Raw genomic sequence first — 27802 nt, 5'->3', positions numbered from 1 at the left:
TTTGACCCGTCTCCCCGAAGTATCTGGTGATGAGAATTTTAATATCCTGTCTAGAATTGTGAGTTTTGGCAGAGTGTAATTACTTCTTTGTATGAAGACAAAATTAATTATTTAAAAAGTTGACCTTGAATTATGCTGTAAAGATCATGCAGCGGCAGAAACGGCTGACAGGATCGAATCGTTCAGATTCGATTCAGATTTGCGGGAAGCTAAGAAAGTAAATATTCCGAGATCATGAACATACTCGATCTATCAAAACCATTAAAAACACCGGAGAGAAAAGAAAAGCAATTTCCTGACAACTTTGAAAACAATTAAGCAACAGTTAACTACGAGAAACCTTTTCAAAGTAAATGTTACAATGCAAATGGACGATTTATAAAGTTTACATACTTTGCTTCATTAGTGCCCTCAAATAAACTCACCACTGATTAATAGAAATTATATGCCGCTTGTTATTGACTAGTTAATAAGCGCATTATTTATTTCCTTATCAAAGAACTCACCGGCAGCAGATCATTCCAAGTCATGCCATCTTTCTATTATTTATATATGTCATTGCGGTATCTTTATCAGTCAAAGGATCGAAGATAATCAAAAACTATCATCCATGAATGCTTGATGCGAAAAAAAATACTGAGGTTTGGTTTATGCAAATAGCCTGATATTAAAATTTGCGGAGGGCTGTGAAGAGATGTGATTTTTTACTGCAGTGAAAGATTCTTATTTGGACGAAGGCAAAGTGAAGTCTGAGAAATGAATCTGCTCCAGTGTAAGTAACAATGATTATTTTATATCAAAATTTAAATATGGCAGGAGTTTTAGTGATATCTTGGAATTAACGGCAGGGTTTAATTTTAAAGTGTAAAACCAGTTCGCCATATGGCGAAATTCACACTCCACGGTGTTCATCCCGTATGTAGGAAAAGGCTGAAATCACTGTAATGATTATATCTTTCTGGAAACAAATGAGTTTTTGTAATATTTTGTAGTTTTGTAACGTTGTTGGCTTTGTCGTTGGCATTGCTTTAGTAGAAGTGTCAAATTATAACGAATAGCAAAATACATTTCCAAATTTTAGACGATGCACTTAGGCAAATCAATTTGAACTCGACAATGTTGAAAATTACCCCAAAATTAAACTATTACTGCGGACTATTAATTATTTCAAAATTGGATTTCAAAAGGATTAAATGTAGGTTTTGTCGAAAAAACGTACAGGAAAAAATGTGAAAACATTTTATGAAAATTATCATTTTGAATTGCATACCAATAAAATTATCACCTGGTGGACGTCAAACATAACATACAATTTTCTCGAAGAAGTTGTTTCTCTTTCCCCGAATTAAACAGATTTGTTTTTTTAAAAGGTTCAGAGAGGAGTGCAGCTGATTAATAGATGACCGGTGTAAGACAAAAATTGGGAATGGAGCGAAAAAATTCATTCGAAAAAATTTCGAATTACTGATTAGCTATCGTTTCATGAATCTTTCCGCAGAATATTCAAAGCTGTGAAGATATGTACAGGGATTCCTTTGAAAATCAAAAAATTACATCAACGCCCTTACAGCTTCACAAGGCAATTAAGTAGTTATTGTTCACAAACAGTTATTACCTATTTTGCTATAGGCATTTTGCATAAACAGCTGTTTTGAGGAGCAGCAAACGGCGTAAACGACGGTAAGCATTTATCAATTTTGTAACGATAAAACAGCAAGTAATGTTACGTCTGTTAAATAGAACCCGACCAGACGACCTCTCAAGGTGTCGCATAGACGGTGAAAGAAGCTCTGTCGGACTACTGAGCTGGTAAGGGGGGAGAAGGTGTCAATGCCTAATGATGGAATCCCTACAATTTGATAAGGCCTATCCTGAAACCAAGCACCAAACCACAATTTATCGATTTTTAGATTTTTTTCATTTTCGAATAATTTTTGAAGCACCGTTTGTTTGTGACATATTTTGGCCCGCCCTATTCCTGAGAGCTAATGCCTGATGGACTTTTGTCAGCGAGTGCTGACACAAAATTATTACCAATTAAGTATGTTTTTTAGCTAAAGTTGACGACACTTGCTCATTATGAGTGGTTAAAAATCCTTATTGTAGAGTGAAAATATTTCTCGCGTTCCTCTGTTCAAAGTGATACATTAGGTAACCATGACACCTCTTATATTATGCTCATGATGGTTTGAGTGCGCATGCGCAATGACTCCTATAATACACTTTTTGTCGGCACCACAAGTAACAGCATTAGAGTGCATACACGTCATTTGGGGACTTTTTCTAAAGCAGCTTAAAGTCCGGAGGGACTGCCATATGAAAAGAACAGGGATGCTCCTCGGAAATTTTGAAAAAAAAACCTCAAGAGGTACCAAGATCCTGTTTTGTGGGCGTGGCTTGAAATTTTTTTCACTCTTAAGAGGTACCAATTCTAAAACAACACATTATCTCATATCGTAATATTTCGGCTCAATACCCTCAAAGGAACGCAAACAACAAGCAAAAATAGACAAAGGTAGAGGAGATGTAGAGCCAACCACTGTTGAACCAACACAAAATTGTCATGCGTCGAAAGTTAAACATTTCTTCAATTAGCAGGAAACATTCCAGACAGTCATGCAGACCTCGTTCGATAAAGCATGGAAGTATTCACTGTTCATGAAGAACCCGAAAGAGCGCGCAGGAATCTTTTCACGCCTCTTCTTTTCCTGGATGAACAGTTTAATGAATATCGGCAGCAGACGAGTTCTGGAACACAGCGACTTGTACCCGCTCCTTGATGAAGACAAATCGAAAGGCCTGACAGAGAAACTCGAGCAAACCTGGCACGAGGAAATACGAAACTCGCACATCAAAGGACGAAAGGCGCGGTTGTCCAGAGCGATGATGAAAGTTCTACCGTGGAGTGATTACGCGCTAGCGAGCCTTTCTCTTTTTATCGGTGTTGCTTGTAACATTTTACAGCCTCTGTTTCTTGGCCTTTTGTTATCCCTACTGTTGCATTCTGGGACTGTGCGACAAGACCGCTGGCTGTTTACTTACGCTGGCGGGCTCTGCTGCAGTGCGTTGTTTCGAGTGCTGGCCATGAATCAGTATCAAAGCAAGGTGGATTATATGGGAATGCGCTGGAGGGCGGCAGCTATTGGTGTCGTTTATAAAAAGGTAACCATAAAAAATGAAAAATATAGTAAAAAGATGAGCTATACAAGACTTCCTAGTCTTCCCCTATCCTTCCTCATTTTCCCCCTCCCCCATCTCCCACCGCCTAACATGGCGGTCTAACATGGCGGTCGCAAGGTTGTGACGCTAATTCGCCCCAATAAGACGCCTGCACTGCAGGCTAATAATCTCTATGAAAACGTTTTAGCAAATCCCAACTTCGTTTCCATGACCCTTTCCGTCAAAACATCCACGCATAGTTGGTTAGTTTTGCCATGTTTTCTAAGTCTCTATGTTCTGTCTTCTAGATTTTTAAGTTACGTCTTAAAGACCTCACGCGAGTCCAGCCTGGCCATGTTATTGCTTTGGTTACCCATGATGCCCAGCGTCTTGATCAAATCTTCCAGAAAGTGGGCTTCATTCTGCAAGGGCTCGTAGAGCTTGTTACTGTGACGGCCCTGATCTGGCGCCTTATTGGGTTCCAGGCGGTGTCTGGGATCATTTTCCTGATCTTTCTGCTGGCTTATTACATCGGTATGTGGGATGTTTGCATGAAGCTGCGACTGCGCATTGCGCGCTGGACCGAGCGGAGAATGGGAATGATGAGGCATATCGTGAGCGGAATCCGCACCATTAAGATGAACACGTGGGAATGGCCTTACAAGAACAAAGTGCAAGAAATACGGAGGTACGAATAGCGTAATAAACTACAATATTATCAACTAAAGCTACAATGCATAAAAAAAGGATTTCCACTGCACTTTTCATTTACATCGAGAAAATGAACTCCTCCAACAGCCGCCGAGTATCCCATGTCAGCAGGCAACCGTCCATAGAACTTAAAGATTTGACAAAAACATAAACTTACATTTTCTAACAAGTCCTTTCTGTTTAGTGACGCATGTTTACAGTTTGTGTACAGGTACGAATCTTAAATTAGCCCTGCATATTCTTTACACAACAAGGCATTTATTTTATGGTGCTTTTTTTTTTCATTGTATTAAAAAAATTGAAAGGGTCGTTGATAAGTAACTGACGAGTTCAACAGACTTTACAAGAAAAGAAATATTGTTTAAAGTAATAAGGGGCTTTTCTCGGTGTTTACATAGCTTCACCTAGAAAGAGTTAAGCAAAAGATTTAAGCAAACGCTTGACTGCGTCTCGGGTTTGTATAACTCTCGACAATTCTGCTAACTACCCCGGCCTTGCCTATAGATGAGGCTATCTAAATATGATTAAGTCCTCTATTACCTAAATAGAGAGCGTTACGTCATCTCAGAGCTCATAACTTAATTAACATCTGGTGCCTTACAGGAAGGAGCTGCAGTATGTTCGGCAAAAGAGTGCCATTCTTTCAACGTTCGCGACCTTCCTTCACACGAGCTCCATTGTGGCGTGTTTCATATCTTTGACAACCCTGATCATCACAGGAGTCGAACTGAACACGTATAATATTTTCATGGTGCTGGCGTTCATTCGGACAATCCGTCTTTCCGCCTCTTCAAAGTTTGCCGCTGGCGTTAACTTCATCGGTGCCGTAACAGGCTCACTCGCTAGGATACAAACATTTTTGGAACTTGAAGAATCTGTTCAATCTGAAGACACGTACAGCAGGAAAAGAACGCGCTCTAAGATACGATCTTTCTTAGATTTGACCGACGCCGAAATGTCGCAGTACCTTTCCGCCGAAGACTTGACGAAGATTTGTAACGACATCAAAGTCGGGAAAAGCGTTCCGCAATACGAGCCCGCACTCATCAGACAACATTCTCTCGATATCCCGGATAACCCTTCCAATGATATCCACGTGACCTTCGAGAACGTGTCCTGTCACTGGGGAGGCGGAAATAAGTCGGTCGCCCTGAGAAACCTTACATTTAGGGCGGCCACCAAAGAACTGACGTTGATCAACGGTCCCGCGGGATGTGGGAAATCCTCCCTGCTGGCGGCTATCCTTGGAGAGGTCCCTCCAACAGAAGGTTACATCTCTTGCGTAGGAAAGATCACGTACGTGCCTCAAATACCATGGATTTTCTCGAACACGCTCCGGGAGAACATTTTGTTTGGCAAACAGTACAACCCGTTCAGGTACCAAGCCATCGTGAACGCTTGCAACTTACAAAAGGACATCGACAAGCTTTCCGACGGCGATCTCACAGTCGTGGGAAATAACGGCTACGGGTTAACTGAAGATCAAAAGGCTCGTGTAGGCATCGCGAGAGCGGCTTACTCCGACGCCGATATCTATCTCCTGGACGATCCCTTCTGTGCTGTTGATGCTAGAGTCGCTGAGCAGGTGTTTGGGAAATGCATATGCGGTCTTCTCTCAAAGCGAATCCGGATCCTTGTGAGCCGGCAGTTACAATACGTTGAGAGGGCGGACCAAATCCTGACCATGCGTGCCGGCACCATTATTAACGAAGTAACATCACAGGTCATGGGATACAGGTCCGTGAAGCTTCATTCTCCCGGCGAATCGCGTGAACGTGAAAGAAAATGTCCCAGTAACAAGACGGTGGAGTTTGCCATTGAGGAGGAAATCCAGGAAAAGTACCGCACTCGCACGAACCTGTTTGAAGAAGAGGAGATGATGGGACCCGTGTCATGTACTGTTCTTTGGCAGTACCTCAGGACAGGTGCATGTCTTCCGTTCATTATTGTGTTCGCACTGTTTGCCTTCGTTGTTCAAGGTAAGTAAGCGACAGCGCAGACTGATAATAAATAATTGGCTTCCTTCTTATTTTGTTACGCTCATTCATTTCCTGGTATGCCTACAGTTTTAGCCTTTTTTTTACACAATAATATATCACGTGATCAATAGACCATATTCGTGTTCCCGGTATTGGACTGGAACTAGCTTGCGGTGGAGGCCCACGTGGGGGAATAAGAGATTAACATCATTTTCAATTGAAACGACTCCCAGCATTAGCCCCGGTTGCAAGCTACTGTTTCAGTCCGGTACTAAGAATACGAATATGTTCTATTGACGGGAAAAGTTTATTTCCTTCAACACCATTATTACACATAAAACTTCGAACGGATCTTTACCCCAAACTGTAAGCAGGTAGTTTGAATTACATACTTTCTACTGGAACTTCAAATAAATTTTTTATAAATACGATACGCTGTGCCAGGCGCTTGAAAAGTGATTACTAACAGGAGAACAAGGAGGAAACACGTTCTTTTTAATAAACATTAGCCTTGCAACGTGTAATTGGGCTAAAATGTATTGTATCCTCCCGGCAAACACATTACACAGTGACGCCAGTCGATAAAGATTACTGTTTTGGAGTAAGCAAGGTTCATGAATCCGCTCTTGCCTAAAGCTGATACGAGTGGACAAATGAAATTGATACGTAAGGTCGCGCAAGTCCAAACTGGCAGTTCTCCTACATCAACAATTGAGCCACTGAATTCTCAGAAAGAGCACTAAAAGAAATTTTAGGTCTTAACCATGGAGCTAAAACGATCACCTTTCTTTATTCTCTTATAGGAGCTATTCTTATCCCAGACATATGGCTTTTACGCATGAGCGAGTCTGCCATTCTGCTGGCCCTGGATCAGACAAGCTGGTACATTTATGCTGCCATGGTAGGCGGAGTCTTCATGCTGTCTATCATGCGCGCGTCTTTTTTCTTTGCCACAACTCTGCGCTCGTCCGAGCGCCTTCATCAGAATATGGTGGTCTCCGTTCTTCAAGCACCCCTCTCTTTCTTCGACACCAATCCGTTGACCAGCATTTTGAATCGCTTCTCGAAAGACATAGGATGTATGGACGAGCTGCTTCCGAGTGTGTTCTTAGGTGCCATTCAGATGATATTATTTGCTATCGCAGCCTTCCTCCTCCCCGTGGTCTTCAATCCGTGCGTGCTCTTGATTGGGTTGCCGCTGTTCGTTTTGTTTCTCATCTTGTGGGGCTACTCCCTCAAGACCGCGCGCCAAGTCAGGAGACTGGAGATCAGTTGTCGAAAACCGGTGATTTCTCATTTTTCAGAGACACTGACGGGACTGGTGACTATCAGGACACACAACATGCAGAAAACATTTACAGAGGAATTCTATGGGTTTGCAATTTAGATTTCAGTATTAATTACCTTAAATAGATCAACACGGAGCACAAAGTGCAAAACAGTTCGTATTGAAGCGCAAATCTCGTAGGCTCGAAATACAACTGTTATAAAAGATCTAAAGACGGGAAAACATTCGTCCGACCGCGGGCTACTCGCGAGGCTCGTGCGAGATCTTCCTCCTAATCTGCACGTTGTGCATCCATATTTTGAGAGGAAAATGAACTTTTTCATAGTCCATATTAGCATAAATCTATTATGGCTAACGTTCTATCCCGATTGCCGTTCTCTTATTGGCTACATTAACTTATATTCTGTTTAAAATAGTGAGTAGTCTAGTAATGTGTGGTTGTTAACAAAATGGCCAGCGATTCTTTGCGTTTTGGAAGCGTCTGTGAAGAGGATTTAGACAGAAGTTTCGGATGACTAGTAGATTTATACTAAAAAAATTAAATTATTTGCTCTCGATTCCATTCGCGATGGTTGAAATAGCTGTTACGTAAGTTGGTTTGGTGATCTTGAGAATAAGTTATTATTCACCATTTTTGATTCGCTTTTGGACTTGAAATAAATTGCCAGATTTCTTAGTGTTCCTTCATTTCTTTATAGGGGTGTGTAAAACTTACTGGCAATTCTGTTTGTGCTTTAGTTACCAGGACTCTCACAGTCAAGGATGGTGCACAAACACTTCATGTTGGAGCTGGGTCGGGTTCCGCCTCGACATAGTGTGCGTGCTGTTTATGATATCAGTGGCTGCCGGGGCATTTTATGCAAAGTTAGATGTTGGTAAGTTTGAATTTAAGTCGCCGAGAAAAGCGTTATTATGTATCGTTTATCTACCCATAAAAATGTTGAACGCAACTTTAGATTGTCCTCAAAGTTGTCGACTAAAGTACGAAAAATCTTGTTCTATTTCAGCGTCATTTCGAGCAACAACGCGTGTTTGTTCTCGGCAACATTGCGTGATAGCGTGGCACAACTATCAGCTATGCCATTTCCTGCCTTGTGGCTACCCAGTGTCTACCCAAATAGACAAATACGAGAATTTGTTTATTTTTTTCCGTTCTCCTCCGAGAGTAAAGCACCAAACTCCTTACTTAATTAGACTGTCGTCTACATTTTCACTATGTAATTGACAACATTAGAGCTTGCTCGCCTTATTTTCAATAGAGTGTGGAGTGTAAATAAACTGGATTCAGTTGGTGTTAGAATAAGACTTCAGAGAAAATCAATAAACTAAAGCGGTGTTATAAATTGTCTTCAGCAATCGCCATTCTGTCGCTGATCTATGCCCTACAGCTGTCACATGACATGTCACAAAATGGCGTCAGACGCTGCTTTGAAGTGGAAAACTACATGAGTGCTGTCGATCGTAACCTGGCCTGCTCTGCGATCGACCCGGAGCCTGGGTACGCTATTGAGATTCAGCCGCCTGTACCATGGCCGAAAGATGGAGAAATAAGCTTCGAGAGCATCTCTTTAAGCTACAGTAGGGAAGGATCGAGGGTGCTGAAAGACATCTCCTTTACGGTGTACCCCGGGGAGAGGTTTGGCATCGCGGGGAGACCAGGGGCCGGGAAGTCGTCTATCGCGCATGCACTGTTTCGAATGGCAGAATGTGGTGGCAAAATAATAGTAGATGGCGTCAAAATCAATAACCTTGATCTTCAAGCGAGTAGGCGTGGCATGTCAATCATCACAAAGGAGCCGATACTGTTCATGGGTTCACTGCGCATGAACGTCGACCCGTTTTTAAACCATACAGAGAAGGAAGTCTGGGAAGTCCTTGAGAAGTGCCACCTAAAGTCCTGGGTTGAGAGCCTTCCCAAACAGCTGTACCAGGACCTCGCGGACTGTGGGGCGACATTGGGGCCCAGCGAGCGACAACTCATCTCTTTTGCGCGTGCGTTGCTGCATAAGAGCAAGATCATTGTAATAGATGAGGCGTCCTCCACTGTGGATTACAGAACGGACCGACTCATCCAAGAAGTGATTCGAACCTGGTTTTTGGATAGCACAGTCATCACTATACCTCATCGCCTGAGTACAATCATTGATTACGATCGAGTCATGGTGCTGGACCGGGGAAAGATTGTCGAGCTAGACAAGCCAGAAGTTTTGTTGAAGAAAGATGATGGCTACTTTGGTCATTTATATGGAAATCAGTGTCCTCCTTAATTCTAATTTAAAAATCATTAAAATAGGAACAGTATAAAGTGCTATAATGCAAACTACGAGGATTTAATTCCTATTTACTAAAGTTGTCATCGATAACGTAATTACAGTTGTCATCATGGATACAATATGTGAAAATCAGATGACTTTTCAGGTTATTCAGCTTTCAGTAATTTAAAACTATTTTCTCTGATGCTGAAAACACTACTATTCTTAATCAGATATAATCAATAGCATCAATGAAAGGGTATTATTTTTTGAGTAATAAAACTGTAAACAATATGCGCATGGCTAATGATTCAACAATGTTATACGATAGAAATTATTGAGAAGTAAAGTAAAAAATAGTCGAATAGATTTGACGTCCTCTCTCTGTATAACTATTCACGTGACAAGAGTGAAAACTCTCACTTCTGGCAATTTGCTTGGCTTGAACTTGTAAATATTCTCTGTTCTCACTATCCTCAAATTTGAACATTCAATATTTGGTAGGCCAAATCTTGAATCAATCTCCAAATATTGAATTCCAAATCCGTGAGTTTTCAGCGTTTGGAACGCCAAATCTTGAAATTTCAAATTTTGAATTTTTAAAATTTGGCAGGCCAAATCTTGAATTTCCAAATTTTGAATTCTCAATATTTGACAGGCTCAATATAGAATTTCAAATCTTGTTTTTTTCCTATTTGACAGGCCAAATCGCCAATTTCCGAATCTTAAATTTTCAATATTGGCAGGCCAAAACTTGAAATTCCAAATTTCGAATTTTCAATACATGGCAGGCCAAATCTTGAATTTTTGATATTTTGATATTTAGCAAGCCAAATCTTACATTTCTAAATTTTTCAATATTTGGCAGGCCAAATCTTGAATTCCAAATCTTGAATTTCCAAATCTAGTTACTGAACCATGGGTGTCGCCAAATTTTCGTCGAATTTCTCGTAGTCTTTGTTTTGAAGTGGTAATGGAAGTTTCAAAACTCACCAATGTCCCAGAAACGCTAGTCTCACATTCTTGCAAAGTCTCGCATTTGCCATTCACCACCCTATCATATATCGTTGGCAATTTGTTTCAGTTTCAGGCCTATACTGGAACATTGGGAGACAAGTAATAAAGCTTCATAAGGAGACAAGTTGATTGTATGCCTTAGAAATTTCGTTGTACTGTCGCATCGCATAATATATACCTTAGGGGACAAATTTTCTGTCGAGTGCGGGTGGCTCTAGGTTCTATCGTTCTGCTAGTGAGCAGTACTGTGACAGTTTCAATATATTCTAACACAGTTTTAATAGCCAAAACACTTGCAACAAATACAGATTTGGGGCCTCTTAGCTAGAATATCAACCAAAACTATCTTTGCAAAGGCTAAGTACAAAATCTCCTGAAATCTTTGATCTATAAATATTCATTTTTCTCTGACGAATATTTTCAGCAAGCACGAAAAATCGAAAAAGTGTACATGTGTCAAAATATGTACACCTCTGAGTTTTCATATCCATCAACATAAACAACTGCTGTTAAAATCTGACTGGCTCGACACTGGAAGTAACATCTACAGTGACTTGCACAGTCGTGTTTCTACCAGGTTCTTTGGTGTGACTGTAGAGTTCAGAGGTTGGTTCAGGGCGATTTAGAACGGTGCTGAAAAGCTTGAAATCTAAAACAAAAGGAACAGAATGAGTTGCAAAATGATTTTTCTGCAACAACCGTGAATGAATAGGTAAATAAACGTCAACATCTTAAATTAAACGTAGCAAACTCGGAAATTCTATCTCTTTTTAGTAAAACTGGATCATTAGATAATGCAATTCAAGAGTTTTCAATGCCTTAGCCTACATGATATATCAGCCATTAGTATCAGCCATTAGTATCACCCAACTAGTGGACTAATGCAAATCCTGCATTTTAATTGGCTACGCTACTAGAGGACTATTAGTAATAGTCCTCGAGTAGCGAAATTGGCGCAATCTAACGTGACGCTTACCAATGAATTTAGTCTGAGATGTTGATGCATCAGAAAGTAGTTTGGCGATTGGTTCACTTGGGATTGAGTTCCCAACAGGACTTGTTACCGTGGATGGAGTTGTTGACTCTTCTGTTGAATGATTTGCTTCCACAGCTGGGGCCATTGTGCTGACACTAGCAGTGGTCGCAACTTTGCTGCACTTACTTAATCGTGCAAAACTGCACTGCTCATTTGCGGGTATCCCGGGTACTTGGCACTGAGAGATTACTATATCCTTGCCGTCATTACAGCAAGGGGAACACGGCTTGCACATGCTCAGCATGGGTTCTTCGTAAGCGCCAACCTTACACTTTCCGCACACGGCCTTGGAAGTCAGTGTGCAGGCTTTGATGGTCTCGCGATACAGGCCGCAGTTCTTGCAATCTTTGCAGGCCCCGGCTTCGTATGCTGAGGAGTATGTTTCACCAAGCACGCATGGCTTGCACACCAAGGGTGTCTGTGAATCAATGAAGTCTCCACATTTCACGGACAGCCCCTCGCCAGCAGGACATTTTCGACAGTCCTGGCATTCGACTGATCCGCTCACTGAATCCTTAATCATGATACTGTCAGCTTTACATGAAGACACTGTCTGGGCGCCGACATCTAGCAAAATGAAACGCCGTGAAGGAATATATTTGTGATCACACGAAAACTAAATCATACATGTGAACCGCTGCATGGTGAAACAATGGCGCAACCATTTTAAAATGAGAAAAAGAAGCCTAAACCAGTAAAGTCTGAATCTAATTTAACTTTGGAATTTACTATTTATAATCGTCATCATTAAAGATTACATTTGTAAAAGCTATGTGTGTGTTTCATGGGCATTATCTTTAAATTATATGTTCGCCATCGATAGTAACTATAATCTTCAATTACTTCAAGAGAAGGTCGAGGCATTCGAATCCCTTGTTTGATTTCGCTCCAGAGGTTTGTCGTTAAGTTATCGCTATTCTTTTTTTACAACTCACATATTGAACTTATTTTGTAAGTCGACAAACATTCCTTACTTGTAAATATTGAAAAACAGATCAATGCCACCAGAAGTCCTGTGTTCAGCATGATCATATGGTTGTTTTTAGCCATGGTAATACTGTAATGAAAATAAAAAAAAGCTATGGTTCATTTTAATTTACAGTTAAGATCGTGGTACATGACTTATGCCAAAAGCCTTGGAGCCGAATGGCTCATAGCTGCCGGAGCGTATCCCGGTTTCTGTAGCATGAAGCGGCTAGGAGTATTTCTACTCCCCCTTGACGGGATGCTAGTCCATCGCAGGTCACTCCCCCGCAATTTGTTAGGTTTCCCCAACAATTCGCCGGTACCTATTTATACTCCTGGGTGGAGAGAGGCATTGTGAGAGTTAAGTGTCTTGAGAACACAAGTCAGTGTCCCCGGCCAGGGCTCGAACCCGGACTGCTCGCTCCGGGAACGAGCGCACTAACCATGAGGCCACCGCGAATCGAACAATATAAAATAAATGTAAAATAAAAGTTTGTTTTAAATGACAGAGACGGACTCAAACCGTGCGGGCCCCAATGAAAATGGACTTTACCTGAGAGCCCTCCCCCCTAAAAAATGTAGTGGTTCGTTCCAGAAGCGTGAGAGGAGTCAATTTTTACCTTTACTTGGTCAACAGAAAACGAGACTGGGGAAATAAATGCAGTCTTATTCTGAAATCTACTTTAACTCGCATCATGAAGATTTACATACATATCTAACCGAATTCGCAAAAAACATGCCCGCAGTGACTCAAAGACAGTCCCAGCGGCCAGAAGTCCTCTGACCACCCCCCCCCCCGGCTAGGAGATTGGCCAATCACGCATGCACTTGGCATGGACCACTCCAGCAGAGTGCCATGTCAACACAGAAGCCTCAAACAAGGTCAAACAACTGAGTAAAATACCCAGAAACACAGTCAACATCAAGCTTATTTAACACAGGAAACTCAAATTCTAGCTAGTTGGAGGTGTCAGTAAAAGACACCCTCCCCTCCCCCCTGCTTTTGACAGCTGGTCCCCAGCAAGCCACCAGCAGATAGGCCAGGCATTGGGCCATGTGTCCAGCCTAGCCTTTACGGAGCCCCCCCTGGGTTTAAGGTCGCTGGCTTAGCCTGGATTCGGGCGCGAAAACCTAGCGGGCATGTTTTTGCGAATTCGCTTAGATATATACACTACATAACTTTATTTTATCTCGAATTTATATTAGAGCTAAAAAGCTAATATCTTCGAGAAAAATGACATTGTAAACATAAAAACAAAATATTTAATGTTATTTCACAATTATATTCAATTGTCTGTCGGTCTGACTGTTGAAATTTAGTACGCTATACGTGGTCTGAATTCCTTTTTCAGTGTAGAAAAACATTAAAAGTCTGTAATGAATCCTTAAAACCATGTCTGAAATGTTAATAACCTCCTAGCTGTCTAAACCAATCTTAATTCTGGCCATGCCGTTAGTATTGGGTAAAAAAACTGTGATCCGTCTGATATTAACTTATGGATCGGAGCCATCATAATAAGACGAGTGATTAAGAGTCTTAAAAGTCTGACATGCTAACAAGTATAACTGGAATATACACCAACATGTGCAAGTGCCTGTGACTCGCTCACCGTGATCACTATGAATCACCTTAGCTGAATCAAATAATGCGGCTTTGACCAAAGCAACTTTCTCTGATCAAGATGACGTTTTCAGTATGGAGTTGCTGCAGGGAAAAACTTGGTCAGGTAAGAAGTTAGCTCTCTCAACGAAACCAACAAGGATATTAAAATACATTTAGGGACAACGAAACAGAGAACAGCCAATGAAGCAATTTAAGAAGTTATCCGGCTTAACTTTCGAAGCAAACTAACCTTCAAATCTACCAATGGGTGACCTGAGTAATGTACACTCCTGTCGACTACGAACTATCAAGGAACGCTTCAAAACGAGTCTTTTTTAATCCAGTTTCCCCCTCAATGAAAAAGAGAGACAAGAGTAGAATCTTCAGTTGCCAAATGATTGGCTGGGAGATGTAACAGAAAATGGAAGAAAGGAGAACGTCGGACCATAACGCTCTAAGGCAACCTAGACAGGCCTGAAATATTGGCTGAATTAAAAGCCGGACATGCGACAAAAGAAATGAGAAATGGGGAGGAGCTTGCCAACTGAATGCGATGTGACAGAAAACGGAAAGAATCGAGAGGGTGGCCTGTATATATGTCAGAATTGAGTCATGCCATAAGTTATCGATCAAAGACAATCTGAATGGTAAAACATCGGCTGAAATGTTAACGACATTTTTTCCCAGTTCATTTAGTGTTTGGCGGTGTGTTTTTATTTTCTAATGTCCCCCATTGTGAATACTATTGATTTCGAATCTTCCTCAGGTCAAGTGCATATTTTACGTTGCATCACGAAACAGTTATTAAAAATATCATTAAATTCCCGCGTTCCTATTTCAGTTGTTTTCTCATATACGTTTACTTGACAGAAAAACTTTGTTCCGTAAGCCCAGATGTAACAAAGATTTTACAACGGATGAACAGACTGGACGAGCCGGTCAGATGTCACATTTTGATTCCCCAGTTGTTAGTGGTGAAATTCCCGTCACATTAACTAAGACCCCGTTTACAGCAGCATGCTAAACATGTTTAAAAGTGGTTTAACTAAACAAGTTTAACAATAAGTTGCTAATACCGTGCACACTCCGCAACTTAACAAGTTAAAAGCCTGTTAGCAAGGTATTTTGAAATTTGTCTTCTCAAAATGACTGCAAAGCGTCAAATACGGAAATTAAAACCTATACCTAATTTGGTTATAATAACATAGTTTAGTTGTTGTGAAAAAGCTAGACTGCTCAGTAACGGAGAATAATTGTTTCTATTCAAACATGCAAGTCACTCTCTTTCTTGCAACGATATATAACGTTTAATCTCGTCGCTTTCGCGACATAAATATCAAACCTCTCGATACAGCTGAAGTGAGTTATAATACCCATTTGGACAAGCTTCCTGCCAAGCTTCCTGCAAGGAAAGTCTTCTGATTCAGTTTGCTTTAAAGCCACGCATAACTGTGTACGACAATGAATTTTAAATAAAACTACCGTTTTTTGACACATTTATTTTTAAATTTCTTTCTCTAGGGACGAATATAAATGCAAGTAAAACAATTCTTCAGAGTAGCTAAAAACCACGGGAACTGTTGTTAAAGGCCAAATTCCCAGAATAACCTGCCGTCTTTGGATGATGTAGCAACGTTGCGAACATCAGGAAAATAATAAATGATAAATAATACTTTTTTTTTTATTGCTTTGACCACTGTATCTTTGTTTTGGAAGGTTCCTGGTGTTACGTACAGACTTAAGCTTATTGAAAAAGTTTTTTTTAGTGATTATGTCATTAATAATGGTATTGTTAACAACCTTTTTAATAACTCTTTCAAAACCGGCCTGTTGACAAAAGGCTTCCGACATTCCAATTTTTTCACAATTTTAGCAATAGCGAGGAGAGTATCTTCACCTTACTAGTTTTGAGCGATTTTATTTTTGTTTGAAAAGAACCTCTCATCTCTTTTCCATTTTGTTACTATTATGCAGCAGCTTTTTTTGTTGATACGTTTTTGTTACTAGAGTTTTATGCCCATATTTTTAGGCAAGCTGACTAGCATTTGAGGGATAAGTGAGACGGACCAAGCAATGAAACTAGTTTCTATGCTTCGTTTCAAAAATAATAAATTCTAATCCAGTTATCCAGAAACACCGTTCCCAGTTTAATTCTAATTTCTATGATATCAGTGAAATTAGACATTTACGTACGGACACTTCTAGTTTGTCGATACACATAATTTCGAGTCATATTGTTTATTAGACCACAAGATCTTAAGAAAGGCACAATTTATTTCTAACTTCGTTCTGTAACCAGCGATCAGAACGTTTTGACTTCTAACGGGCTTTTCACATACAAAGAAACTGCTCGAGAAATTTCAATAGTGTAACAATAACACTCAGAAACCGAAAACCGCGAGCTAAATTTGATTGCCCGAAACTGCGCGATAATTTCTTAACTGTAAACCACCAGGTAAATGCGAATATACTCTAAATCCCCGCGTATTAGGCCTCAATACGTTTCTGCTGGACACTGAATCGACCGCAAATGCAGGACATTACGTGCCTTTGTTGTAATTTCTAGCTGAGAACTGTTTAAGACGGAACTAGTTGTAGGGTTATGCTGCTCTGAATTGAGCAAGGAATATTAAGAAATGACGGTCAGGATAACTCACCCATTCGTCTGAATTTTGAAAGTACATTGTAAATCTTTCTATTTACGAAATGGATGTTTCTAACACCCTGTTTCCTACTCAGTACCTTTGTTTAGTTTTCTCTGGAAATTGTTCCAGCTGGTCGGTTTTGATCAGCTTTGATAGAAGCCAAAGTGGTGAATTAAATGACCTCTTGACGCTATAGATACGAACTCACTGTGAACGTTTTTACAAATTGCAACAGAATTAAGGATCTATCGTTAACTTCCGACATTACAACCCCTAGTTACTCTCACCTCTCTCTGTACTGAGCTTCTTCTCGACAGAACATGGGTACTTCTGCGTCTCGCTCGTTTAAACAGGCTTTAGATGGGATGATGCATCTCATTTTAATCGTGTCAAATCTAAACATGCTCTTAACAGGTAACATAGAGCACAAAAATAACTCAGTAGGTTTAGTTTTGGAAATGTGGCGGTAGCGAGTTTTAGACCCCTGGGTCACGGGTTCTATTCCCGTTTCTGTCGAGAGCGAGTGGCGTATTTCATAAGGGAGGCTTACTAAGAGGGAGGGGCTTTTTCAATATTTGCAAGCCGCGCAGGACCTTACTTAATTATAATACATACCAGTTGCATTAATTGTTTCCCAAACGGAACAACTCGCAGTCCCTTTACAAATACCAATTTGAGACGTAAGGTGATCCCAAAACCTCTAGGTATTATCGTTCTGCGTTCCTGAGAGGCACTGTGCCAGTTACAATAAATATAAACACAATTTTAATAGCCAAAACATTTGCAACAAATACACAGCTTGGGCATATTAGCTAGAAAGACGTAACAAAAACTATCTTTGGGTTACAATTTTTTGTTCTGTAATACTAATATTTTCAGCGAGCTCAAAAACTTTGAACAGAGCATGTGTTTAAAACACGTGCACCATTGAATTTTCATCTCCACTTATGTCAAACCCTAACGGGCTTGACACTGGAATTTACATCTACAATGACACGTACAGTCGTGTCTCTTTCACGTTCCTTGGTGTGACCGTGGAGTGAAGAGGTCGATTCAGGGCGCTCTAGAACGGTGCTGGAAAGCTTGAAGCCTAAAACAAAATAAAAATTAAATGTAACTTCATTCTTAAATTATAATCAGAGCAAACTTGAAATATCATTATTTCTCTTTACAACTCCATTTAGAAACAAAACTAGTAGATGCTTTGATAAATTTGCTTCTCACGCTTTAGGAATGCTGTCTTAGTAGAGCCGTCGGTGGACTCTTCAATCTTGATTTACCTGTGTTACCATGGCGACCTGGGGGCTTCGTTTCCTGAGTCCCTGCTTTGTCTTGACTTTTGTCACCACTTTCTTGAACAGGCACTGTGGTCTCCGAGTCATCTGCAGCTGGGGCTGGGCGATCTGCTTCATTCCTATCGCCAGCATTGGCCTGTTGATTATTATCCTGTACTTGCTCGGGCCTTTCGCCAGGCGCGGTCTCGGCAAGAGCCAAATCGTTTACCTGCTTACGGGTTTTCCTGCGCTTGACCACAGTATAACGCATGATAAACACTAAGGGAAGGATGACGACCACAAATACGCCCCCCAAAACAGAACCAACAATGACGTTAATCCGCGATGGTGATGCACGGAAAGGTAGGGTGGTGATTGGTTCACTCGGGACTGAGGTTACAACTGGGCTTGTTACCGTGGAGGGAATTGTTGACTGTACTGTTGAATGGTTTGTCGCCACAGTTGAGGCCATTGTGCTGACACTCGGGGTAGATGCGACTTTGCTGCACTTGCCTGATCTTGCAAAACTGCACCGCTTGTTTGGGGATACACCGGGTACTTGACACTGCGGGATGACGATGTCCTTGCCGTCATTACAGCATTGGGAACACGGCTTGCACATGCTCAGCATGGGCTCAACGTAAGCCCCAACTTTACATCTTCCGCACTCGGCCTTGGACGTCAGTGTGCAGGCTTTGATGGTCTCGCGATACGGTCCGCAGTTGTCGCAATCTTTGCAGGCACCGGCTTCGTATGCTGAGGAGTATGTTTCACCAAGCACGCATGGTTTGCAAACGATGGGGGTGCTTGGAGATATTTCGTCTCCACAGCTCACGGAGAGCCCTTCACCGGCAGGACATTTTCGACAGTCCTGGCATTGGACTGATCCACTCACTGGATCCTTGATCGTGATGCTCTCAGGATCACACGAAGCCACAGTCTGGGCAGCAACATCTAGCAAAATGAAACGTCGAGGATTATATGTGTGATTGATAATGCACACGAAAAATGACTTATGCTTGTGAACTGCAGGTGCAATGATGAGTACTTTGATATATAGTGTGCGTAATTACGGATAAGTTCAGATTGTATGCTTTTTCGTAGTCTCAATCCAACCTACGCTTGTTTTAAATTATTTCTTTATAATGGTTTTCATTACTGAAAGGTTACATTTGTAAAACTGAGTTCTATGCCCATTTCCTGTTCGTTTTCGGTGAATTATGTGTGTTTGTCCATTAGCTATAAATAGAATTTTTAAAAAGGAGAAGGCTAATTATGATAATAAAAATCTTTCTTTATAAAGGGTGACCACGAGGTCAAGTCAGTCCAATCGTTTGTCGGATTTCCCTCCAGATATTTGCTGCTTAGTTAGTTTTCCGGTTCTTTTTCACTGTCACAAAATTTTGTGGTTGGTATTAATAAAGTATAGAGGACGTCCGTCAAACTCACGGATATTGAACTTATTTTAAAAGCCGACAAAAAATCCTTACTTGTAAACGTCGTTGATAAACAGATCAATACCATCAGAAGTCCTGTGTTCAGCATGATCACGTGTTTGTTCATGTCAGCGATATGGTAACGTAACAGAACTAAAATTAAAATATATATATATATATATATCAATTAGTGAACACAAGTGCTACGGTTCATTTTAGTTAAACATAAAATTCCTTGGTACATGCCTTAGTTCTTGTAACTTAATTTGTGATTTGTGGAAGTGCTTTGTCGTTATGAATTCGAACTAACGTGGTAAATTAACTTGATAAGTATATTCAAGATGTACAAAATCCAAAAGAAGTGTTTGTTTTAACGACAGACGTTGTACGCCTCAATGTTTCTTCAGGACTGTACACTTTTGAAGCTTTCGAAATAATGTAAAGTTAACGAACGCAACAAACCAATTTCTTCTACAGCAAATGAGCCTACACTTATCTGTTTTGACTGACTGTAGCGTGAGTAGTGTGGGGACTTTTATTTCTTGATTTTGAATTCTTCAGTATGACCTCTGCTGCTATAAATACACTCTTTTGTTTTACTTGGACCCACGAATATAACGCCAGTTCAAATAACATAACTTTTGTCAAGGTAACAATGTTTCCGCTGTTCCACTACCAATCTAAATAGTCACTAAATAGTCAAGATATTTCTACATTTTCCAGCCTGGTAAAACGCAACGTGACTGAAAATTTGCCGAGTGAAGTTTGTCGTGGTGTGATGCATTGAAGGTCACCTCGACTGTGTAACTGCAAAACAGGAACCTGTATCTCAGATCAGATTCTCACTTAAGACAAATATGGTATGTCCCGTTCTGTCGAGTCAAGTGGACTTATCAGTCTGATAATATGATTTGATATTTTCGCCGTAACATAACATAATAAGCCCTCGAGAGCTGAAATGAATGAACTGCTTTAAAGGAAAGCAGTTCATTTGCAAAAATGAACTGCAATAAAGGAAGCCTGTATTGCAGGCCAATGGTTCTTCGAAGTCGACTCGTCAAAAGCGTGTAATATAGCATTCAAATGGCTTTTGATGATGACAGCCACACCACGTGACTGTTGCGTTAATTAAATATCAGTTTTGCATCACGTTTATGAATATGGGTCGCTTTCTCAATCATGTATTTCTTCGATTCAAACTCTATTAAAAGTTTAAGCTTTGAGTTGAGAGCGTGCGCCCTGGCCACACGTGCGGAAACATGTTCTATATTTATGTGAGCAGAACACACTATATGTGTCTCTTCTGTATAAACCCACTCAACTGCGGAAAAATAACTATGAACCATCATTGTGACCCCGAGCCAACATCACAAGCAGAGAGATTGACAACAAAACAATTCAAAAAAAAAGACATACTCGTAAATTAATAGAAATTCCGAAAACGTCGTGAAATTCGTTTAGAGAAAAACAGCGAGAATGGACGGTCCGACAGAGAAAACTAACCTTTAAATCCCGCTAAACGACGACAAGGCGTTCAATCTGAGAGTTGACCAGGTTGACCGGCGAGACGATCTATGGAAGGGAAGAGGGAACATCGGTCATTTATATATATATACATATCGTCCTTCCTTCCGCTTTTCTGTCAATCATACCGAAAGGCTATTATCCGATTGTTTGCGATGTGACAGGAACGGATGAACGGAAACCCCAGCCTGTCTGTTCTCTTTTTATCCCCGCCCATGTACACACGTACGGAAGTGCTATGAGGTTAATGTTTGCTCACAGTATTTTCTACTGACAAGGTTTTTAATGGATCGGATTTAATTGGTTACGAAGTTATATTCTGATGATTAGTACATTTACAGGTCTTAACGTACTTCACGCATACTGGAATGCAACCATTTCAAACTCAATAACAACTTTGACATTAGCATTAAGACCATTAACGAATTCAATCTTGAGAATGATGACTGATGCATCGAAAAGCTGATTGACATGACTTTGTTTTCAAAGGTTTTTAATAACCGTGAGTAAATAAAACGCCTATCAAGCATGACTGATTAATCTTGCCACAATGAGTATTTAAAATATGTTTTATGCTGTATTGTCTACGTTTCTCGCAAACAAACAAGACGAAAACAGGAAACGAACGTTTTCAGCAGCAAGAAAAACAGAAGTAGAAACCATTAATTGTCTATTACATTATCGAGAGGGGGGGAAGGTGTTTTTACTGTGTTTCTTTTTCCGTATTTCTGGTTTGTAAAAACGTTTCGTTACATATTCGCATACAAACTTTTATTACATATAGATATATATGCTGCCAGAATGGTAGATCTAACTAAATCTTGAATGGTGCCTTTATTGTTGAAGTATTATTTTCAAATATCTGTCGGTAATATCATTCAAAGACCAGCCAGTTCTATCGCATGACAATATGAATTTAGTAAACTTCAGTTGTCTTTAATCAGAAATGCCCAATCATGAGCTATTTTAATAATGGCTATTTTAATCTTGGACCGAACTCGTTGCATGGCGAGCATGTTTCGAGATCTAATCGGTACGCATCATGTATGGTATGCATGCTAATAACTTGCTCCTAGGTCAATAAATAGTCTACCTGTCTGAGCCAATTTTAATTCTGGTCACACGCGTGTCGTCTCTACCACGTGATTGGGATATATGTGACAATATTCTTGGAAGTCCACAAGGTGGGCGTTTGTGTATAAATAACTTTTGCTTTTTTACCAAAGCAAGAAATATCGAATAAATTACGCGAAAAGAATTGCCAATAAATTTGTGAAAACGACTCACTCAGTGAATCACTCGCAGCTCAGTACCCTCCAGTATTACTAACAGCTCAAATATAATACCTTCTTATGTATGTACTTGAAACTGTGACCTGTCCTTCTTCTGTCCGGGTTCTAACTGTAAAATGGGTGACAAAGCAAACAGAAAAAAATGAACCCGTCAACTATATTATTAGGACGACGAGCCTACACACAAAGGCAATCCCCATATCAGCAGTTCGCGTGTTGTTTCATTATGCATTCACAACATTGCTGGACTTTAGCAATTCACAAAACGTAACTGACGGTGAAGTAAAACCATGTTATCTCAAGCGTATTGGCAAATATAGTCGATGTTTAAGTGTGCAGTTAACGTTTTGATCGATTTTGCATCTCAATTGTGTTTCAGCGCTGAGGAGCGCGGGCAATTTAGAAGGTACAGACTGACTGACTGACGTTTCCGTTCGGCGTCTGGCGCTGCTCACACAACCTCAAACAGCGGGAGACTGATGGGAAATCAAGCCCCCCTTCCCTCCGCCAGCCCTACTCTAAAAACTGCTAAGAAACTTTTAATTCTCTTAAACAGTCCATTAAAATTTGTAAACTGACCCCTGAAAATCATACGAAGTAAAATCACGTGAACTAGAATCGAAATGCATTCCTTTTCAGTATAACCAAGGAGCGCCGGAGCATATCTCATGATCGGTTAACAAGTCGTATGTTCTTTTTTTGACATAACTTAACATTACCAGTACATTTACAGGAGTGCCTACCTTATTGAGCCACAATTCACGGCAGGTTTGACCCTCCCTTTCGATTCGGCTATTGAAGGTATCTTCCTTCGGGTAGCATGTGAAATAGAACAGAATTCTGCGTCAGCAGCTAGCTACGCTTTCACGCGGCCACCAGAGGAGAAGATGATATTAATAGATATCTAAGGCTCCGTCCACAGGTGTGTGTTTACTTTATAGTCCATCAAATACTTACGTTCGCACGCAATGTCTAAACGCGTACGCGTCACGTGACTGAATATTCCCTAGGTGAACTGGGGAATACCTTAGTTTGATATTCCCCAGTTTTCAAATCTCGCGTTTTGAGAAAAATATTTGAAGCCTGATAATAAACACAATAGCCCTCATTTGCCTAAAAAAATATGCTTAGAAATTTGTCCTTGGACATTATCTGTTCCTCAAAGCTCATCGTTAGCTTCTCCTGATAGATAATGTCCGGGAACTAATATTTAAGCATATGTTCGCACCAAATGCAGGCTACTGTTTATGTAAAAGGGTATTTTTTCATGAGTTTATCAGCCTGTCCTTCACTCGCAAATGTCATAAACGGATGTGTGAAGGGCTATTTACGTAACGCTCTCCAGAGTTTACATGTAGTTTCTTCAGTCTTGTGGCACATGACGCTGACGTCACGTGAAAATCAGTTAAGGGACCGTTCATTTTTTATGAGGGAGGGGGGGCTGGTGGGATTTGGGAAGCACCATTTAAAAATCGCATGACCCCCCCTCAGCTTACCAATTTTTTCACGTGGCCCCCCCCTTATAGCGGTCATTTTTTGGGATGACCCCCCCCCCCAAAAAAAAAATTGAACAAACAATATTTAGATTTCAACTTTTTTAATATTTCTCTATTATCCCCCTACTTCGCGTTTTGTGCTCACTGTGAAGACAATATTTACAATCCCTATACTACAGACAGCTGTTGTTTGAAAAACAAATCAAAAGAAAGAGAAGTCAATTTCGGATCTCCTAGTTATGGCTCGCCCTGAGCGTGTCGCATTTGGCCTCTCATTGGCATCTCCCTCATCTGAATTGATGAATGCCCACAGTTTTAATGTAAAACAGATCAAATGTATAGAAGCTAAGTTGACGAAGGTCACGCAGGACATGGAAGCACTAGAAAATAAGAGCAATTATAACAGCATATTCAAGGGCATACTCAAACATGCACAGCACATCAACAAAAGGAGAAGGAAAAAAGAAAACCCCAGAAAGTCAAATGCAAGAAAGACGAAGCGGACTGAAAACAACGTCCAACGAGTTTATGGAATCTGTGTTGGAAACCCGCTAGGAAATGATCTTCCACAATGCCTTGTGTACCCTCCTAGAACGGCCGTCCCGGAAGGGTGTATTAAAGTTGAGGATGTTGCCACGTCGTTATTTAGAAGAGATGGGCCATACATCGCACAGCTCTTGGAAGGGAATTATTTCACCAATGCTGCAAGAAGCAGAATCACCACCAACCTTGAGCAGGAAGTCAGAGATTATGTCTACACCTTCATGTACCCTGAAGAGTACACTCTGACGGAAAGCATTGCTGCTTCTTGCAGCATCGGTGAAAGAGACTCCCATAGCAGCACAAGCGGCGACGAAGAACTCGACGACAGCGAAGATGAAGATGAGTGCCAGTGAAAGTTGCATTCGAAAATAACAGTGTTAAATACTTCTTTTCAGTAGCTACAAATGCTTTTTTGTCGCCAAACGTTTTTTTAAAGCAGATGGAAAGTTTGTAATAAATTTGTATCCTGCCTTCTATGTTTATTCTATAGCAATTTTTTTGATATTCAAACATTATGCCATTTTAAAGTTTTACTAAAATATTTCACGTGACCCCCCCTTTTTCCCTTATTTTTTTGGGATGGCCCCCCCTCGAAAGCCATTTTTTTTCGCATGGCCCCCCCCCCCAAATCCCACCAGCCCCCCCTACCTGATAAAAAATGAACGGTCCCTAACGCATGCTAAGATCAATGTCAGTGTCGTACTCTAGATTGTGAGTCAAAATCTGACAAGTACAGGAAAAGACCGATTACTGCGAAGAAGTTCGAGATAGAAATTGACTAATCTAGGAAAGGCTTTTGAACATTACTGACAGTAAAAACTATTCTCCAAAAAGGTCACGGGAATCCATAGAACAATGCTTGTTCAAACGTATTCGCTTGAATTTTCCAGTTTGTATTCCTTTTCAAGGCGTAAGAACGATTCCAAAGTGCAGTCGTTTTTCTCAGTCTTCTATAGCTAGGTTCTCGAAACTACTGCTCACTACTGCTCACATCATTCGAGAGCAATGCTAATTTCTGTCTCTCTAAAATGCTCAAAATACAAAAACCTTGGGGGAAAGAAACTTGATTGTTTTGTTTTGGTTTTGATTCAGTTTTTTGTCGGAATGTAGGGGTCATGATCTGACGGTATAACACGCCGTAATAATAGATTTTTCAGACTACTTCCCACAGGATAAAACAACATACGAGACTACAGTTCAACCCCTATTGAACGGCCACCCTCGGGGAAATGGACAGTGGCCGCTTAAAAGGGGCTGGCCGGTTAATAGAGGTAAAAACAATACAAAAGCCTTCATCGGGACTTTGATTACTGGCCGCCTAATAGGGGTGGCCGTTTAATAGGTGGCCGTTTAACAGGGGCTCGACAGTAGTGGTTTATATTGATGCGATTTCTCTTTTATCGTCAATGAGAACAGAAAGCCGAGTGTTTTGGCTGTGGACGATCTATTTTTGCGCATTTTCGAGAACAACGCTATTGAAAGGGGATATGCAGCGGGATATATGGTGAGTTCACTACATTGTCTTGTTGTATTTAGCCAATAAGCGTTAATTACGCAGAAAAAAAAAATTTAAGGACAGCTGAAAAATTTGCTTAGTTGGCGTAAAAAAAACTAATATGTTGTTGATGCGATATGCAGTGATCTTACTCTCTCAAGCTCAAAGTCCAGCCGACGCTGTCACCCAGCGCCATTAAAATTGACCCAGATCCCAGAACTGTTCACCTGTATCTTCACTAACAGATATAAAATTAATCCGCTAAAATAAAACGAGATCTGGTAAAAGGTATAAGCGTTGCAATTCAGTACGAAGTCGGATTTGGAAATACAATTGCTATTCAGGCTTGAACTAAAATCACGAACGGAACAGGATAAAATCGCGTCGCGTGACTCAAACAGGTTCAACCTATTCAACTATAATTGGCCAGCGGGAAGAACATGGAACACACTTAAACTCCCGCCAAGAATATAAAGAACTATTCACAAATTATTGCGTGGAGGAAATAGATAGTAATTAGGGTTTAAACCCAAAGAAAGCTCCTGTTTCTGAACCTTAAGTTGATTCCCTAGTAAAAGAACCCGCCATAGATTTCCGATGAAACTTGGTATGCTGTTGTTACAGGACAAGGAGATATTAAAAACGTAGTAAAACGAGGGGGTACGCGTCACCGTGCTTGTTTTCACGCCACAGTGCTGACAAATACGGTTATTAAGGTGACTTTTGGTAATCTCCGTGCACAACAAATAAGCTCGATTATTTTCAATGTGGCGTGTTATATCACACAGAGTTTGACTTCCTTTGATTGTTTATTCACCTACGTCCGAGAAAAAATGTCTTCAAATACCCTGCATTTTTTTATCCTTAAAAGAAAACATAATTTGGACATGCGCTGTTGGGCCCGTTATGTCTCCCTCTGTAGTATTTATTTCATTTGCCAAATAAGTAGCAATAGATTTCTGCTAATTTTTTTCTCAGTTTTTTAGGATATTGTTCTCATTGAAATTATGAAATGAAAAGCGGGGGTAACGGTGCTCATTTAAGAGAAAAGGAGCATTTATTCCGCTATCGAGCTTAGTTTGAGGGAAATCTCTTAGGCACTGATTTTAAACGTGTCTATGCCAACCCCTATTTTCCATATTTCTCGCATTCCTAACATCTAACCAGCTGGGTGTAAGAGCACTATTGCCGAACACTTACACGCTTAGTCTTCGGCAGTGCCGGGTTCTCGATTATCTCAACTCTATATAATCATGAGAACGGAATTATTAATTTCAGTTTTCATTTTCTCTTAAGAAAGGAACCTCGGCCACTGTACGTCACGGAATAATGCGAATTATATATTTCTCGATACCCACGGCAGATAAACGCGAAAGTAATGCACTGATCGTTTTCATTACACTCTCGGAGTTTTTAAACAAGAATATTGTTTTTCCGGCCGAGGCTGAATATTCTTATTTTTCTACCTATTTTAGGCTGAAACTGTCCTTGTGGATATTCTTAATTTAGATTATAACGTATGACATTTCTGTTTTCTAATGTATTTGGTGTCTGGATGGTGTTAAAGTAATTTTGGAGCCAGCCTGCAGGTATTTCAGTTAGCCTAATGTGACGTACATAACGTCTTGCAGAAATGTTATCAGCATCGCCGGGTGCAGTTTTTACTTCTCTTCGGCTAGTTTTGCCGTTTAGAAAAAGGAAGAATTTTATACTGTTTAGTTAAAAACATGAAATTGTATTGTATTTGTAAATTTTCAACGCACCCGACAAATTAGGTTCTTTTCAAAATCTCAGCCTCGAGTTTATTCTTAAGCATGCGTTTTGAGTCTCATTTGCAAGGGACGGGGGCAAGACTGACGATGGCGGGGTCGGGAGATAAAGGTACGGGAAGCGAGAGAGCAGGGTACGGGAAGCAAGAGGTTCTGACCCTCCTCTGCTGTTCCCCCCCCCTCCCGACCCCCAAGGGGAAAAGACAGCTAAATTTTGAATGTATATGGCTAACTAATTACAAAAGTTACACTTCAATAATACTTCAATTTATTTTAACGCAACTTTAATCATCAAAACACTTGCAAAAGATATATAA

The 27802-nt window shown here is 40.5% G+C and overlaps 3 protein-coding genes across 3 annotated transcripts; 1 reads left to right on the top strand and 2 right to left on the bottom strand.

Annotated features, from left to right (window-relative positions):
- The first annotated feature begins 2236 nt into the window (after positions 1 to 2236).
- Positions 2237 to 9762, top strand: LOC145497597 (ATP-binding cassette sub-family C member 4-like). The gene is made up of 6 exons (XM_081477418.1): positions 2237 to 3162; positions 3468 to 3847; positions 4474 to 5849; positions 6653 to 7223; positions 7876 to 8012; positions 8491 to 9762. Exons 1-6 carry the CDS (start codon positions 2617 to 2619, stop codon positions 9402 to 9404), a joined length of 3924 nt encoding a protein of 1307 aa, XP_081333544.1. The 5' UTR covers positions 2237 to 2616; the 3' UTR covers positions 9405 to 9762.
- A 1506-nt stretch (positions 9763 to 11268) lies between these two features.
- Positions 11269 to 16672, bottom strand: LOC145497487 (uncharacterized). The gene is made up of 3 exons (XM_081477289.1): positions 16669 to 16672; positions 12417 to 12521; positions 11269 to 12009 (listed from the first exon to the last, which is right to left on the bottom strand). Exons 1-3 carry the CDS (start codon positions 16670 to 16672, stop codon positions 11312 to 11314), a joined length of 807 nt encoding a protein of 268 aa, XP_081333415.1. The 3' UTR covers positions 11269 to 11311.
- LOC145497425 (uncharacterized) lies at positions 16400 to 23408 on the bottom strand. Its single transcript, XM_081477229.1, has 6 exons — positions 22926 to 23408; positions 22237 to 22291; positions 20870 to 20938; positions 19421 to 19519; positions 17937 to 18884; positions 16400 to 17746 (listed from the first exon to the last, which is right to left on the bottom strand). Exons 4-6 carry the CDS (start codon positions 19491 to 19493, stop codon positions 17607 to 17609), a joined length of 1161 nt encoding a protein of 386 aa, XP_081333355.1. The 5' UTR covers positions 19494 to 19519; positions 20870 to 20938; positions 22237 to 22291; positions 22926 to 23408; the 3' UTR covers positions 16400 to 17606.
- Between the last annotated feature and the right edge of the window lie 4394 nt (positions 23409 to 27802).

This window comes from Orbicella franksi, chromosome 9 (assembly GCF_964199315.1).
Source record: "Orbicella franksi chromosome 9, jaOrbFran1.1, whole genome shotgun sequence".
NCBI classification, from domain to species: domain Eukaryota; kingdom Metazoa; phylum Cnidaria; class Anthozoa; order Scleractinia; family Merulinidae; genus Orbicella; species Orbicella franksi.
Note: the sequence above shows the minus strand (reverse complement) of the source record. Positions and strands in the feature narration are given on the sequence as shown.